This window comes from Triplophysa rosa, linkage group LG19 (genome assembly GCF_024868665.1).
Source record: "Triplophysa rosa linkage group LG19, Trosa_1v2, whole genome shotgun sequence".
NCBI lineage: Eukaryota > Metazoa > Chordata > Actinopteri > Cypriniformes > Nemacheilidae > Triplophysa > Triplophysa rosa.
In genome coordinates this window covers 6,038,031-6,056,078 of record NC_079908.1, presented here as the reverse complement: position 1 = coordinate 6,056,078, position 18,048 = coordinate 6,038,031, and the positions used below count along the sequence as shown (strand labels likewise).

Below are 18,048 nucleotides of genomic sequence, written 5' to 3'. Positions count from 1 at the left end.
TACGAGTGAAGTATCGATAGGGAACTTATAACATCTCGTCTCGTCTCGTTTTGGTCAACGAAATTGAAGAGACATTTTAGCATAGTTTTATTTTGTAAACCACATTTAGTCTCGTTTTTATTCGTCAACAATATTGCATTATACATTTAATTATAGTCATCGTCACATGACCAGCATTTACGTTGTGTCTCGTCTCGTTTTCGTCACGTGATAAAGGTTCGTTGACGACCATATTTCGTCATAATTTTCGTTGACGAAAGCAACACTACAACCAAGGATTAATTCCGGTTTACCACAAGATCATATTTCCCCTTCAGCATTTTATAAGCAGCTTATGATAGATATCTGATTAAACTGCAATGTTTTGATAGAACTAAGATCAGTAAAGGGTTAGGAACCACTGCGTTAGACTTTTTGTGGAATTTTTCATTCATCGTCAACACATCTCCTGCATGCGGAACGGGGAAAAGGAAAGATTTACTGAACCAAGAGATGGAAAAGTTTTCTGAAAGTAAACTGAAACTGTTTGTCTGTGGTAAAAGGAACAGTTGTTTTCTAGTGCTGATGGAATAAACTCACAGCGCTATCATGAGAGAGATGACAGTCAAGTGTGCTATTGCAGTTGTGTTATGAATCATTGTGTTTAATAGGAACTGCAGAATTGGCTCCGTTAATAAAACGCAATGAAGCATAGCAATGTAGGTCAGGCAATGGAAGAAAATGAGATTGGAGAAATGTTATTTACACAGTTGTTGCGGGCAGGCACATCATTTTATACATGCATTGTGTTTAAAGGAAACATTTCTGAGTAGTGCCGGGATTTATCTGTGAGGGAAATTGTACTTCTGAACGCAGCATAGACAACATAGACATAGACTTATCTTTTGTAAGACAGATCCGGCCCTTATCTTTATTTATATGAGTTGTGATTCATTTGATTCGAAACCCCACCAGCAGGTACGTTTTGGGCAAAAGTATATGCTAAATCCTTTTTACATGTCATATACCAGACTAAAGGTTACCTACTAAAGAAGCATTTAAACATGCTGTTGTTTCTTGTAATTTGTGTTCGTAATAAGTTTAGCTTTTAATGTCAAAGCTAAGTGATGGTCATTTTAAGATCAATTGTAGCAGATCTGTGGTCTGCATTGAGTTCAAATTTAATCTTAAATTCTGTAAAGTAGTCTTGGGGCATGCTGTGGCTGGAGAGTTTTGCAAATGCAACTGATTTCCTATAGCCGTGCCAGTTTCACGGCTCTTATATCACTCCGTGGTCTCCATCGGATGCAAAATTAGATTTTAAATTGGAATGACAGGAAGATGATTCTTCTGAAAATACAGAGGAACACACCACAGAGGAAATCAGTCATTTGACCAAATAGTTTGTCAAATGCAAAGTTTTGCAACAAACATTTTTATCAGTGATATCTTGAATACTGTACATGTTCTGTCTTAAAACTGTGGTGTTAAAAAGATTAACATAAAAAATAAAATAACAGAAAAGAAAAGAATTCAAATGCATTTTTATGTGATCTACCACTATCTTTACGCCATAAAAACGGTCAAGTACATAAATATTATAAAAAATTATTCACCTACGCTCTTAAAAAAAAGGTGCTTCAAAAGGTTCTTTGATGCAATAGAAGAACGTTTTGGTTCCATGAAGAACCTTTAAGATCAGAAGAACCTTTCTGTTTCACAAAAGGTTCTTTGTGGCGAAAAAAGGTTCTTCAGATAAGAAAGAGATGGTTGTTTAAAGAACCTTTGACTAAATGGTTCTTTGTGGAACCAAAATGGTTCTTCTGTGAAGAACCTTTTAAGCACCTTTATTTTTAAGAGTGTGTGATGAAAACGAAAATGTAATAAATAACATTAATACAATACATAATATCATTGCTGGCCTTCCAAAACCTTGCATGTCCAAATGCACTGTTTGTCAGGAAATGGAAAAAACAGTACATTTTAAATTATTCAATTTGTGGTGATTAAATTGACTTGGTTGAGCACTTTTTAATAGTTAGATTTTTTGCAAAACCCAGTAACAAACATAAACGGTGACTAATAATAAAGATTTATGACAAAAAATAGCAAAATATGGAGATACAAGGTTTCAGAAGGACAGTGATGATATAAGGAAACGCGAATGATTTAAATACCAATTTTAAATATTTTTTATGCCATTACATATTTTAGTAACACCACGCAATAATTTTGCAATTCTATTTGTAAGAACTAACATTAACAAAGATGCCTGTAAACTATATTGTTCATTGTCTTGTAGGTAACACATTAACTAATGTCATGGAATGAGACTTTATTGTAAAATGTTACTGATCATTTAACTTTCTGTACATACCCCCAGGTAGCACTATACAAATTCAATAAAATAAATACAAGAATTACAGTATATTATTAAAAACTAAACTCACTGCACTTTCTTTAAATGTCACTACTATTAAATTAAAATGACTATAAATATTACTACTACTATTAAAATGACAACTATCTTCCTTGCTACCTTCAATTCGTATTCAGGACTTAAAATGATGTTAAAATGCCTTATCCCACCCAAACACATGATGGTGACCCATCACACCTCAGTTTTCGGTATTCGTCCTAAAATCAAATATTTCTGTTTTTGCTCATTGCAGTTTGTAGCTCAGCCCAACTGTCAGCAGCTGTTGGCCACACTGTGGTACGATGGTTTCCCAGGCTGGAGACGACGTCACTGGGCAGTTAAGCTCGTCACCTGTTTCATCATCGGCCTGCTCTTCCCCGCCTTCTCCCTCGTATACCTCCTGGCTCCGAAGAGCACTCTGGGTCTCTTCATCAAGAAACCTTTCATCAAGTTCATCTGCCACACCGCTTCCTACCTGACCTTCCTCTTCCTCCTCCTCCTCGCCTCACAGCATATCGTGCAAACCGATCTGCATGTGCAGGGCCCTCCGCCAACCATTGTAGAGTGGATGATCTTACCCTGGGTTCTGGGTAAGACTGGCACAGTTGAACGTAAACGTAACGTTTCTTTAGTAAAACTGCAATTTGCGCACAATTCTCATCGAAAAATGACTTGACTGCATTAAAGGGATAGTTCACCCAAAAATGAAAATTCTGTCATCATATACTTACTCTCTTGTCATTTCAGTCCTGTATGACTTTCTTCCACAGAACACAAAGGAACTGTGTGTTTGTTGTCATCTCAGAGCTCTTTAATTGGAGAAATGACATTGAAATCCACACGGGGAAATTACAGTGCTCCATTGTGCTGTGATGCAAAATGTAAAAATGCTTCAAATATTCATTTCGCTGGAATAATGGAGAAACGTCATTGTGTAATATTCATTTAGTTGGCTCATTTCTCAAGCAATAAAATTGGCCTAATGCACAGATAGAGCTGCCGTCTTATCCCTGTGGTTAAATGATTGAAACCTCATGAATTATTGATTCGATCATTTATTATCCTCAAGGCAAAAGCTGAGGAAATCATATCTCAAGCTGCAGTTCACGATTGATTACATTAAGGCTCAATAATAATGGCTTGAGGTTTTTTCTCACAAGACCGGAAGAAGCCACAAGTGGAGACTTGAAGTAAATGATGCCAGTCACGTGAAGGAACAGGTGAAATCAGAGAAGATGACGTTTGCTTTGTTCTTGCCAATGTGAAAACAAAATGCTAATCTGGCTGCTGAGTGAGCATTGAAGCATACATATCTATTTTAAGTCATTTTCCAACCTAATTTCACTATTTCACGAGGTTGCCATTTTGCATGAATAGGCATTTGCAAAATGTGAATCCAACAAAACCATATGATTATAAGCCCCGCCTCCAAACCTAATCGCAGATTGTACCAAAACGTCAAACTTACATATGAATAGGCCACCTCATAATAATAGTAATGAGTAAAAAAGTTACGAATTGTCATAAAATTGCCAACAAAGATTTCCTCTGTACAGGTTCTCAGTTCTCTATTTTTTCGTTCTATTTAAAGAAATTTTTTTCAAAAATGAAAGTCTTTTATTTTGAAGTTGGTCAAACTTTACGGATGGTTATTGTAGCGCAGTTGGTTCTGATTACAGTGAAAGAAGACTTTAGCAATTAATGTGTTTTTAGCAATTAAGGCCCCAAAACACCCTCAGACCCCAGAGGGTTAAAACCTCAAAACACAAACAACATCAAAACAATTCTAGTGTTGATGTGCATTTTAGGTTTTTTTTCTTTTACTCAAGTTGCACTGGAATCAGTTATGACAATATTATTAAAAAAAACTTAATTTATGCACGGTAAATGTTTTTGGTGTTTTGTGTTACTACAGAAAAACAATAACAACAATTTAGGACTTATTTTTACTTTGCTGTGTAATGAATGCGAGCACTGTTATATTTTGTTTTTAATGTTTTGCAGGTTTCATCTGGGCAGAGATTAAGGAGATGTGGGATGGAGGTTTCACCGAGTACATCCATGACTGGTGGAATCTGATGGATTTTGCCATGAACTCTCTTTATTTGGCCACTATTTCTCTTAAAATGGTGGCTTACTTTAAGGTATGAGACAAGTATCCATGATCAGATATTCACTGTAAAAAAAACGTTTAAAAAGTACATTCCAGCAGATGGGGCTTCAAAAATAAATTGTAAAATATTGTTTTTTTGTAAAATATCATATATATTATATAACTTCATATAATAATATAGTCAGTTGTAAAATAACATGATTTGCATGTAATTTGACTTTTTTTACCCATTGTCAAAAATACTTGAAAATTCTGTAAAATAAAACAGTAAAATTGTTTTTATTAACGTTTTTTGTGTCATAATTTACCCATCCTCTTGTCGTTCTAAACCAGTATGCTGTTTTAAAAAAAATTCACCTATATGCTCCAAAAAGTACAAAAAATAAACTTTTACTTTATATTAATTTGAAGCCATACAATAGCTTTGTGTAAAAAACAGCCTACATTTTTCATTTAAAATAGTCCATTGAAAATCCTCATCTCCACACCGGGAGTCAAATAAAAATGATTATTTACGTCGATTAGCAATTGACAACCTGGCAACAATGAATAAAATTACGAATTCACGTTAGCCTGAACTAACACTCCTAAATCCTTCAACAATTGAAAAAAGTTGAATTGATAAAAGAATGAATATACTCTTTTCACCACAATTAAATGAACGTATCTTCTCTCTCCATCAGTACAACAGTTCTCGTCCTCGTGTGGATTGGGAGATGTGGCACCCCACCCTCATCGCCGAGGCTCTCTTCGCCATCGCCAACATCTTCAGCTCTCTGCGTCTCATCTCGCTGTTCACCGCCAACTCTCATCTGGGTCCTCTGCAGATCTCTCTCGGCCGGATGCTGCTGGATATCCTTAAGTTCCTCTTCATCTACTGCCTGGTGCTGCTGGCCTTCGCCAACGGCCTCAACCAGCTTTACTTTTACTACGAGACGCAAGCGGCAGACGAGCCCAACAACTGTAAAGGGATCCGCTGTGAGAGGCAGAACAACGCCTTCTCCACGTGAGTCATGTTCAGACATTTTCTGAAGTGAAACAATACATTTGTGATGAAAAAACCTATTTAGCATTTCATACGTCATGTAATGAGACATAGATTAAGACATTGGTGAACTATCCCTTTAACAGTTCACATGGCTCAGCTTTCTTGATGACTGAATCAAATGGATGGACTGTGATGCACACATTATAAAGCTCATGCAGTTCATTTGATCAATGAAAATGATGTGGCAGAGATGCCACACACAGTTTAATGCTCACGTCCCACAGAGGTCGAAATGAAGAGTGCAAATGCTTATGAGCTTTATAAGATGAGACATCATAAAACAAGTCATATGATCTTGTGACAGCATCTGTTGATGATTGTGTAACAGAAGCCTTTTTTTCCTCAGTAACAACGTAAATGTAATAATCAAAATTTGGAGATTTTCCTGAGCACACACCCAAACGACTGATATTACCCACATCTCACTGTGATAATGTGGCGCTCCACTGCCTCATTGATATTTAAGAAGCGATGCTTCACTGAATTAATAAATGTACATTTTCTGTTTCGTGTCATATTGTCCCAGTGCGTGCATACTGTTTTGCTATACGCACTAAAATGTATCTTTTTTTCCATAACAAAACAGTACTATTAGGGCTATACGTAGTATAAGTAAGCGAATTGGGATGCTGCACCAAGGCTATTTTAAAATGAAAACTTTGAAAGCGTTTCTGTTTCAAATAAAATAAAGGCCTAAAAAAATTGGAATAAATAAACTAAATGAAAAATGTAAATGTTGCCTCAGAAATGAACAGAAATGAGTTTAAAGCACTAAAATGTTAATAGTAAACAAAACTAAAACTAAAATAAAAATGAATTCATCTTATACAGCAACAAAAATAAAATAAACAAATAAATAATAAAATGACAACAGCATATAACAAAGTTGATCAATATTTAACTAAAATTAACATAAAAACTTAATAAAAAATATTAAAAAATATTAATAAAAACAAAATAAAACTAAAATCAAAACATATAATAGCTCTGCGAAGCACGACTTTTCGATTTGTTCTAACATAAACACATTTATGAACACATTGATGCTTTCTGGTTTAGTATTCAAGGAAGTGGGGGTATTATTCATAGTGGGGGTATATTCTGGTGTACAGTATTTATAGAGTGGCTGTATTTGGACGCACTTCATATATTAACATAACATATCAAACCCAGTAGCATCTGTGAGGAAAGGATGCTTTACTCAGAACTGACTTCCATTTTTGCCATTTCTAACCAATTGTTTCAAGGTGTATTTCATCACATTAACTATAGATTGTTGACAGCCTTCTTTAACATAAATAACACGTATGATGTTATGCAACAAAATTCATACATGTTTAAGTCTGTCTATACGGCAGTGCCAAAATAACATTACAAATTGAATTAATAGCAGCAGGTAAATCTCCCACTCTTCTGAACTTACACATTTACGTAAAGGGAAAATGAAAAAACCATTTACTCATCCTTGTGTGATTTTTAACCTGTCGGACGTTCTTTATTCTGCAAACCTGTTATATAATACTAACATACAGTGTTTAAATTGAATTTCTATTCTAACCTTTTGTGATGTCTTATTCACAGCAGGATTATTTTCACATTTTACTGTGTGTACATGTGTTTCTGCTTTGCCTTATTCATCCTTTTCTCTCTCTGATAGGCTGTTTGAGACCCTTCAGTCTCTCTTCTGGTCTGTGTTTGGGTTGTTGAATCTATACGTTACTAATGTGAAGGCTCGGCATGAGTTCACAGAGTTTGTAGGTGCCACAATGTTCGGCACCTACAACGTCATCTCACTGGTGGTGCTGCTGAACATGCTCATCGCCATGATGAACAACTCCTATCAGCTCATCGCTGTGAGTGACAACCAACACAAACGCAAATCAATTGAAATTTACAACTGGTGATTGTTTTCATGGTGTAAGAAATATTGGCAGAATTTTAGTGTTATTTGTTTGGAAAATTTTATTCTTTTATTATTTATTTATAAACAACTTATTACAAACTTTATTAGGCCTACTATGACTTAATTACAAAATACTTTATAAGTATTTTGAGATATTGTCATTTTAAAGGAGCAATGTGGAGATTTTAGCGGCATCTAGTGGTGAGGTTGCGAATTGCAATCAACGGCTCACTCTACCACTCCCTTTCAAAGCACTACAGCGGCTCTCACAGAAAGAAATTGTGGTCGCGTTTTCACTTAGCTGAAGGAGTTAACATATTTATGAAACGCACTCTGTAGAGGAGTTTGTCCATTTATAGCTACTGTCTGTGGCGGCGCTGGGGGGGCTTGCTGGGGCAATAGCCACGTCAGAAAACTTCTTAGCCCCGGCAAAGCACCACCAAGGATTTCCTAATATCTTTTACGGAGTGTCTATTTACACTGATTGCAAATAGCCCGTCATGTAAGCGGAGGCTATATACACTGACTCACCAGTTTTGACGTTGGACAAATAGCGTCTCTATTGGCGTAGCGAGTACAGTCTATGTTCACTACTTCATATTGTCGCATGTTCGAATCTGCTTCATGTCTATTTTTTCCCCATCACATATCAGATCATAAAGCCACTTATTCTTAATAAAATGAAAAAAGATTGAAGAGTGGCTAACGAGTGTTTAATAATAAAGTTGTAGGGTAAGGTTGGGATGAACGACTGGCAACGTAACTAAACAGACCTGACGGGCAAATTGTCTCTCCCACCAATGATAATTAGTCCCACTTATATTTTATGTAAATATTTTATTTCTTAAAGAGTACATAACATGAGATCATAAAAATTACATTTCATGCATTGTGTAATGTTGCCGTGTTTGAAAGTAAGCAGTCTGCTATTCATTCACCTTCGGATTTACAACTTGGCAAAGTTATTGGCTTGGAAAAAAGGAAGTCTACTCTGAATCACGCAAACGAGTCGTCCATAGTCCTATTCGCGAACCGCCACGGATTTACGTCACTACATATAGTCCCCGCCTACGTTTTGCTAGGACTGCCTGCGAAAACTTCACTCTTCTCCCCCAAACACTGTAGCTCGTGAGACTCATTCGCGGTAGACCAATCACAGCAGACACGACCATCTGACCAATCACATCAGACTAAGCTAGCAGAAAGGAGGGGATTAGACAAATGAATCGCGGAACGAATCATTTGAGAGTCAGTCAAGAAGTAAGGTAAGAATAACTGCCTATTATTACGAAATAATCGTCTTTTTACACCTTCTATGTACATAAACTTGTTGTTGAATCCCTAAAAAAATCTTAAAATCCCTAGTTATGTACTCTTTAAAATATTATTACTTTATTGATTTTAATATAATTACAAACAAGCTGATAACATCCGAAATCAATAACAAATAAACAAAAAGTATTTTGGGATAATGTTTGATTGGCATCTGTTATCAAGACTCAGCCTGTGAGTTTGTGGTTGGCTGCCCAGTCGAACTTTTTTAGAACTTTAGTGTAAGAAAATGTGACTTTTGGATAGCAGCGATCTCAATAAAACATTACTTAGGCCTTAAACAATCGCACTGACCTGGAAGAGAAGCTCTCCATTTTTGTACGTGAGCACGGGTGCTATCTGAGTTTACGTTATAGTTACAGAATTGTAAACCTACAACAGAGTATGTGGAGTACGGGCCAGTTGTGAATATAGTCAACGTTTTGATTAATCTGCACTTTATAAGAACGCGTCGTGGTCTTTGCTTAAATAAGCGTGTTTTACTATGAATTATATTTTCCAATCCAAAGCTGAGTTTCACAGCACCCAAAGCCTGAGTCTGGGACACTGTCCCATTTGGCTATACAACACGCTGTCTTCTGCCCAACCGGCCTTCTGTTGTTCTGCTGTAGGATCACGCAGACATCGAGTGGAAGTTTGCTCGTACCAAGCTGTGGATGAGCTACTTCGATGAAGGAGGAACGTTACCTCCACCCTTCAACATCATACCCAGCCCAAAGTCCGTGTGGTACCTGTTTGTGTGGCTGCACTCACGTCTGTGTGCACACGGAGAGTCCAGACACGAGGACGGGTGTAAACGTGAGAATTTCAGAGAGTTTACGGTATGATATTGAGTGAATGAGCCGAGCACTTTCATATTGTAAGCAGCGTGGGTGGTGTTTTGTAGCTTACACTGACACAATCTGACACAAACCTTGCCAAAAATCAAACCAAACAACATAAAAGCTCATACTTCGTTTTAGAGGTCAAGCTCAAGGATGAAAATAAACATTCATAATTCTTAGATACGCCTATTAAATGGCTTTAAGGATGTGAAGATCTTAAAAATATTTGGGTTTAAAATGCAAGAGCTTGTCTATTGGCTGACCAGACTCGAGTTAACCTAGCCTAGGCTGATGGTGGTTGCTAGGCAACCTTTCTGCATCCATACCAATTCCCCTGACATCCTTCCATCAGTTGAACTTCTGTCCTCTGTGTTGTGGCTCTACTGTATCCGTAAACTCACCCACATTCTCCCACACACAATACACAAATGAACAGTTTTGGGCTTCAAAAATGATTTTGTAAGCCTGCCATCATTTATTTTCATTTTCCCAGCCAATGTGTGAGCTGCTTTTAATAGGGGGGCGTAATGAGGGATGCATTGTTGGTTTGCACAAGTGTTCTTTAAAAATGTGTGAAATGCATCCTGTCATTCAGTTGTTGGCCATTGTTACTCACAGGGCTGTAGCACTTCATATTAAAGTGATAGTTCGCCCAAAAATGTATTTGAATCATTTACTTCATGTTATTTCAAGCTTGTATGACTTTCTTTCTTCTGCAGAATACAAAAGACGATATTTTGAAGAATGTTGGTAACCAAACAACATTGGGCCGCTGACTTCCATTGTATGAACAAAAAACACAAAGTATTTCTCAAAATGTCTTCTTTTCTGTTCCACAATATACAGGTTTTGAATGATGTGAAGGTGCATAAATGATGCACTATCCCTTTAAATGCTAGAGTTACAATATACAGCATATAACATTATTAGTGATTTCGAATAAACACTCTTTCAGCTATACTATCTAGTACCTTTAAAGGAGTAGTTCACCATCAAAATGAAAATTCTGTCATCGTCAACCGACTTGCATTGGTCACAATACAAGTGAATGAGGGGCTGTGCTGTTCTGTTACCAACATTTTTCAAAATATCTTCTTTTTTGTTCTGGGGACAGGTTTGACAGAATTTTTATTTTGAAGGTGAACTACTCCTTTAACCAAAGATTATATCAAGATAATATTAACAAGATGCGGTTAGTTCTGTTTCTATGAATGGGGAAAAGTGCAATGATCCCGCCTTCAAGTAAAAAGAGCCAATCATCAATCACTCATGATTTTCTGGGGGAGGGCTGTTTTAATATACTTGCCAACTTTTGCACAGTAGCCTGAGCAAACTGGAAAAAGTGTAGCACAATTTTAGCTTAAGAAACACAATTTATGGTACAGTTTTAATCAGGTTGTCAGGTTTAATTCATATCTGAAGGTTTTACCAGAAGAATGAAAACTGTCAAATAGAGATGCACCGATACTGAATTTCTCCACCAATACCGATTATTCAGAGTGGTATCTGCCGATATACCGCTACCTATTCTGAAGATTTAATTCATATTTCTTAATTTTCTGAATGTAATTGATACATATAATGACCATTACTATTGGACATCAAACTGGTGATGTTTCTTAACATTTTCTAAACACAGATCACAAATTCCTGTCCTCTTTTGATTGACAGGATATATCGGCCCTGATCGTCGGCTGTTTTTAAACTAATAGTCGATAGTGTGAAAAATTGCTTTTTCCGACCGATACCGATTTTTGGCCGATGTATCGGTGCATCTCTACTGTCAAATGTTAGCAGCAGTGAGAGCCCCAGTTCCACAGTAATGCCCTTAATTGTTCAAAAAGCACATTTGGGAATTGCGGTTTTATGTTTTTGGCCATATGCATGTACTCCTTTAAGGTTTTAACATCCACGTTGCTTTAAAATGGTCAATATCATAAACCATTAGAGATTGAAAGGAATCGTTTCATGAAATAATATTCCTCTTTGTTTCAGGAAAGGCATGCAGATAAACTCATTCAGAACCAGCACTACCAGGTGACGTAATTTGTCTGTACCCGTCAAATTATGTCAGTCAACGCTCATGCATTTCGATCTCAGCGTGCTGCACAGATCAGATTATAGATCATCTTTAGATCCTCGTGTTAACGTTAACAAATGCCAGTTTATTCAAATGAGAAGAGCCTATGGGTGCCATGCATATTAATGAGTTACCAGAGCATTGCAAATCTCTCTGAATGTGATTGTTCAAGGTGCTTATAAACAGACTACAATTATGTAGATGGGATGTTCAAAATTAACCGAAGCCGTATACACGATCGCACTGAAAATGAATCCCGATATGCATGGAACGACACGTTCGTTTATCGGTGTATATTCAGCGTTCGTTCTAATCGTGTCACACCTCGTCCGGGCACGTGGTTTGTATAACCGCAGGATCCCTGCTGATTTCTAATGTATTAATACAGAGCGAGTCAGACTCCTGTAACCTCTGCCTGCTGCAAGTCGCCACGCTTTAATGAACACACATTATCAAAGAACACAGATGTCATGCTCCGTTACAAAAAAAGAGGGATTTCGCAGCCACGACAAACGCAATGGTTTTTGCGAGCACAAGGTTGTATGTAATTGGAAACAGCATTGGTGGCAAATCCCGATGTTTGAGAGCTACCTTCAGCCTCGTCCTTTATTGGATATGCAAATAAATGTTAATGAATGCATGTCCAGATTTTCACCTCAAGCTGATACATATGTCATGAATATGCCCGAAACTGATTTTTTCACTCTTATTAAAGCGGAATTGCAAAATATGCCCTTTGCCAGTTGAATTCGAAGCCTATCACCTTATTCCACCCAATCTATGAATATATCAGCAGCTCCTTTGGGGATTCAGAAATTCTTTGTTAATCTTTTTTAAAGATCCAGTGTATTAAATTTAGCGGCATCTAGTGGTGAGGTTGTGAATTGCAACCAACGGCTCACTCCACCCCTCCCACCTGCCTTTTGAAGCACTACTGTGGCTGGACTAAGATGTCGTCACGTTTTCTCTTCTTTGCTGAAGGTGATAACATATATGGGTGTTTCTGCAACTACGGGCACTTCTAAGTCCCAGCAGTTTATTTTTCCGATTTATGTCAAAATTTGTCATATGACGCTTTATAAATGTAGTCACACCGTGTAAATTGTCATTACACACCGTGACAAAAAATATAATTAATGATTAATAATTTGTTACATTTAATGTGATTTAATATAAAATTATGAAGCATTTATACTGTAGGTCCAAACACCATCTTTGTCCATGTCCCACAACTCTGGTCACAATGCTAAAATACTTAAAATAAGTTAATTGAATTACAATTTGACCTTATTTCAAAAGGAATTGTTTACTATACATATTAATTTACAGCATCTTACATTTTTTGTATTTTTTACTGATCATTGTTATGATTTTTTCAAGTAAATGTGCCTGTCCCACACATTTGAGTCCTTACCGCAACGATGAAAAAACGCTTTTATTATGACATTTTATCAAAGACAAACAAGCCTAGTTTCTATAGAAACAGAAATTACCACATGAGCACATTGCTGACAGATTAGGCCACCTCACTATCTCACTCACAAGATCCCCAAAATATAAGGTAAATATAATCTTATCTGTGTCAGTATTTATTGTGTGTCCTTACCATACAGCTTAGTAATTCTGTACTTTAAACTACATTTTAAAAATAAATGTATACAGTATCTCACAGAAGTGAGTACACCCCTCACATTTTTGTAAATATTTTATTATATCTTTTCATGTGACAACATTGAAGAAATGAAACTTTGCTACAATGTAAAGTAGTGAGTGTACAGCTTGTATAACAGTGTAAATTTGCTGTCCCCTCAAAATAACTCAACACACAGCCATTAATGTTTAAACCACTGAGTACACCCCTAAGTGAAAATGTCCAAATTGGGCCCAATTAGCCATTTTCCCTCCCCGGTGTCATGTGATTCTTTAGTGTTACAGGTGCTGCGTCCCAAATCGCATACTCAATGGGTAGTTACTCAATTTCAGTAGGTACGTACTCAACGGGGCAAAATGGGTACGTACTGTTTTCCGTGAATGGGTGTAGTACGTAGGCACTCACTAAATCCTTGGTGTTTCGAGTCAGACGTGATCACCCAAACGTGTTTTTTCGTCAATTTTAACAATCATAGGTAGTTTAGATGGTTAGAGTAAGGTTAGGGTTAGGGTGTGGGTTAGGGTAAAGGTTTCGTAAGACTTGAAACACCAAAGATTTAGTCAAAACCAACAAGCCACGCCCACGGATCTGACTCGAAACACCAAGGATTAAGTGAGTGCCGTATTATGTATGCGATCGGCCGTTGTCCGCCATATTGATGATCTTCTTTTCTTTTTTAATGGCGGGGAGCAAATTACGTTTGTGGTGCATGTCCTCCACCTACTGTACTGGAGTGTACACGGCCAGAGATTAACCATGTGACGTAATAACAAGCGCAACAACTTAAGCTGTGAGAGACAGGTGCATTAACATCAGTAATGCTAACTTTACCTTCCATGAGTTTTCCCAGCATTTGCAACATGTTTGTAATAAATTAAATGTACCCTAGAAATGCATTGCTAGCCCACACCTACACTTATTATTGATAAGTGCTGACCAATACTTATTAATTTTTTTCCTGAAAATGATATTTACATTTTACATTTAGTCATTTTTCAGACGCTTTTATCCATATATTGATATATTGTATTAAAATAGGCTACTAAATGTAATTGTATTGCCATATGCCATCTATGCATTAATACAGACTACAAAAATGTGAATGCATACGTTTTCAGTGAAGCACTGACATAATGCATGAAGTAATGTAATATGTTTTATTTACAGAAAACTATAGAATAAACTTGAATAAAAAATACGTAAATTTGATGTAAGAAAATAAATGAATTTAATAATTATTAATACATATACAAGTAAACATCACATAAATCAAAGCTTTATTTCAATTTATTGTTGTAACAAATTATCCTGTATCTACAGGCGTTGAACCCCACACCCTACTGCCATCTTGCACGAGTGTGCTCATCTGTCCCTGTAACAGTCAAACAAGATTCAAGTGACCTGTGTGATTTGTGCTCAATACTGCATTTAAATGTGGAGGTAGTTGTTTGTGTGTTAACTGCCTGTTTATCCAACTCTAATTTTCCTGAATTCATCTATAGCACTAATGGACAAATAACATATACACCTTACAGTTAGTTACTAAAGTAAATATGTTTATTTCTTACATTACTTATATGTATCTATGCAAGCTGTGAATAATGCTTTGTACCACATATTAACAGACATAAGCTACATTACTGTGATAGTGCATTTCATGTTGTGATGTGCTCATTTGCAATACTTCTCGAGAAACTGACAGGTCACATGCTACACAGACATTAAAAGCTTCTGTAACATGCGTATTGTTTAAATATTTGTCACGTTAAGTCTACTTCGAAGACGCGTGTGTGCGTGGAGCTCCCCTTTATGCTATACATATTAAAACACTGCATTTTCACAGCACAAAATGTACTAAACTATGTAGCATCTTACAGGTTAACCTTACGCTAACAAATGCGACTGCAACAGCCAAGAGAAGCGTTGTTGGCTAGTAATACTCACATTAGAAAACTGCCTCGCAGTTCTCCGCCATGCTCCTGTTTGAACTTATCAATTCCCGTGGGCTCATGGGATATAGTAGTATCCCAAGTATCTGTCGCTGGGTGCTTCAGAATGTGGGTCGTAACCAGTAAGCCATGCGGGAATTTCTCACCTACGCTTTTATGAATACTGAGGTTTGGGACATACTATATTGTTTTCACATACTATATAGTAGGCAAGTAGGCTGTTTCGGACGCCACAGTAGTATACACGTCCAAATCTCACGAGAAATAGTGCACCAGGCGTAAATTTCTCGCCTACTGTTTTATGAATACTGAGGTTTGGGACATACTACTCTTTCGCCTACTGCTTTTTGCCTACTATATAGTATGACAGTATGCGGTTTGGGATGCAGCGAAGGTCTCAGGTGTGAATGGGGAGCAGGTGTGTTAAATTGGGTGTTATCGCTCTCACTCTCTCATACTGGTCACTGGAAGTTCAACATGGCACCTCATGGCAATGAACTCTCTAAGGATCTGAAAAAAAGAATTGTTGCTCTACATAAAGATGGCCTAGGCTATAAGAAGATTGCCATGACCCTGAAACTGAGCTGCGGCACGGTGGCCAAGACCATACAGCAGTTTAACAGGACAGGTTCCACTCAGAACAGGTCTCGCCATGGTCGACCAAAGAAGTGAGTTGAGTGCACATGCTCAGCGTCATATCCAGAGGTTTTCTTTGGGAAATAGACGTATGAGTGCTGCCAGCATTGCTGCAGAGGTTGAAGGGGTGGGGGGTCAGCCTGCCAGTGCTCAGACCATACGCCGCACACTGCATCAAATTGGTCTGCATGGCTGTCGCCCCAGAAGGAAGCCTCTTCTAAAGATGATGCACAAGAAAGCCCTCAAACAGTTTGCTGAAGACAAGCATACTAAGGACGTGGATTACTGGAACCATGTCCTGTGGTCTGATGAGACCAAGATAAACTTATTTGGTTCAGATGGTGTCAAGCGTGTGTGGCGGCAACCAGGTGAGGAGTACAAAGACAAGTGTGTCTTGCCTACAGTCAAGCATGGTGGTGGGAGTGTCATTGTCTGGGGCTGCATGAGTGCTGCCGGCACTGGGGAGCTACAGTTCATTGAGGGAACCATGAATGCCAACATGTACTGTGACATACTGAAGCAGAGCATGATCCCCTCCCTTCAGAGACTGGGCCGCAGGGCAGTATTCCAACATGATAACGACCCCAAACACACCTCCAAGACGACCACTGCCTTGCTAAAGAAGCTGAGGGACTGGCCTAGCATATCTCCAGACCTAAACCCTATTGAGCATCTGTGGGGCATCCTCAAACGGAAGGTGGAGGAGCGAAGGTCTCTATCATCCACCAGCTCCGTGATGTCGTCATTGAGGAGTGGAAGAGGACTCCAGTGGCAACCTGTGAAGCTCTGGTGAACTCCATGCCCAAGAGGGTTAAGGCAGTGCTGGAAAATAATGGTGGCCATTATTTAGATATTGTATATTAAGATATTAAGCTTTCCTGTGGCTCAGTGGTTAGAGCGTGGCGTTAGCAACGCCAAGCTCATGTGTTCGATCCCAGGGATTGTACATTCATAGCATTATATTATACATTTGTATCTGAGTAAGTCGCTTTGGATAAAACATCTGCCAAATGCTTAAATGTAAATATAAGATGCTAAGAGTCAAAACTAATGTAGCAGACCTTGCTAGCTGCCAGTTAGCTGCAATTTTAGCAAAAATGTCATTTCTGCAACATGTCTTTTACTGCAGCGCATTTTCAATGTTTACTGTATTATTAAAATCTTAATGACCCCATGTAATTTTGTTGACCGTTTTATATGTTTTACAGACTCTGATTAAAATTAAAATTCACAGGGGTTGATTTTTTAAAATGTTGAAGAGTCAAAAGTGCCCGTAGTTGCAGAAACACCCATCTGTAGAGCAGTTTGTCCGTTTAGGGCTACTGTAGAAACAACATGACAAATTCCATGCAAGGGATATAAATGGAAATAGCTCATTCTAAGGTAATAAAACATAACACTTCATTATGTAAGGTCTTTATACACCTCTGAAGACACAGTCATGTATATTAGATTGCATTTCTGTCAATAGATCCTCCAAAAAATTGGACTTTTAGGGTTCGTTCAAGATCAGAGGATGTGTACAGTATGTGATGTTTATCCTGTTTGTGGCTGTTTTTAGGAGGTAATCAGAAACTTGGTAAAGCGATATGTTGCAGCCATGATCCGCAGCGCCAAAACAGATGAAGGTCTGACAGAGGAGAACTTTAAGGTGTGAGTTTTTTCATCTTAAACCTTTTAGCAGCACTCGAGTCAGGGTGATGGCATTCACAGATACTTAATGTATCCAAAATGTACACAAGCATTTTAGTTGTTTGATATTCATCATGCAAAGTATTGACAGTATCTAAAATGTAAACCATTGGTGCATGTAAAACGTTTGAGATGAACATGTTTGTTTTTCTTTTGATGATTGTCTGGAAGAAATCTGGATACCAAATTATTTGTGGGCCATTTATGAACATCAAGCATTCATATAGGAATTATTTCATGTGCAGTAAGATGTGTATAAAGAAAATAATTTTACAGTTTAGGATCACTAATCTACATCTTATAAAACATTTGATTCACACTCGCTTATGGTCAAACTTTCAGACAATAATGTGGAATTAGTTTCTTGCAATAATAATCTGTATTTATATTCCATAATTTTGTTTTTTTGTCACTACTTTATT

General features: G+C 37.5%; 1 protein-coding gene across 2 annotated transcripts in view; it reads left to right on the top strand.

Annotated features, from left to right (window-relative positions):
- The window catches only part of LOC130570423 (short transient receptor potential channel 5-like), a 39,810-nt gene that overhangs the window by 19,755 nt on the left and 2,007 nt on the right, over positions 1-18,048 (top strand). Inside the window, exons 4-10 of one of the 2 annotated variants that reach the window (XM_057360726.1) lie at positions 2,652-2,988; positions 4,403-4,542; positions 5,195-5,517; positions 7,217-7,412; positions 9,406-9,615; positions 11,614-11,655; positions 17,496-17,585. In XM_057360726.1, coding sequence (XP_057216709.1) covers positions 2,652-2,988; positions 4,403-4,542; positions 5,195-5,517; positions 7,217-7,412; positions 9,406-9,615; positions 11,614-11,655; positions 17,496-17,585 — 1,338 coding nt within the window. The remainder of the gene's footprint in view (positions 1-2,651; positions 2,989-4,402; positions 4,543-5,194; positions 5,518-7,216; positions 7,413-9,405; positions 9,616-11,613; positions 11,656-17,495; positions 17,586-18,048) is intronic. The other variant, XM_057360727.1, reaches the window with a different exon arrangement.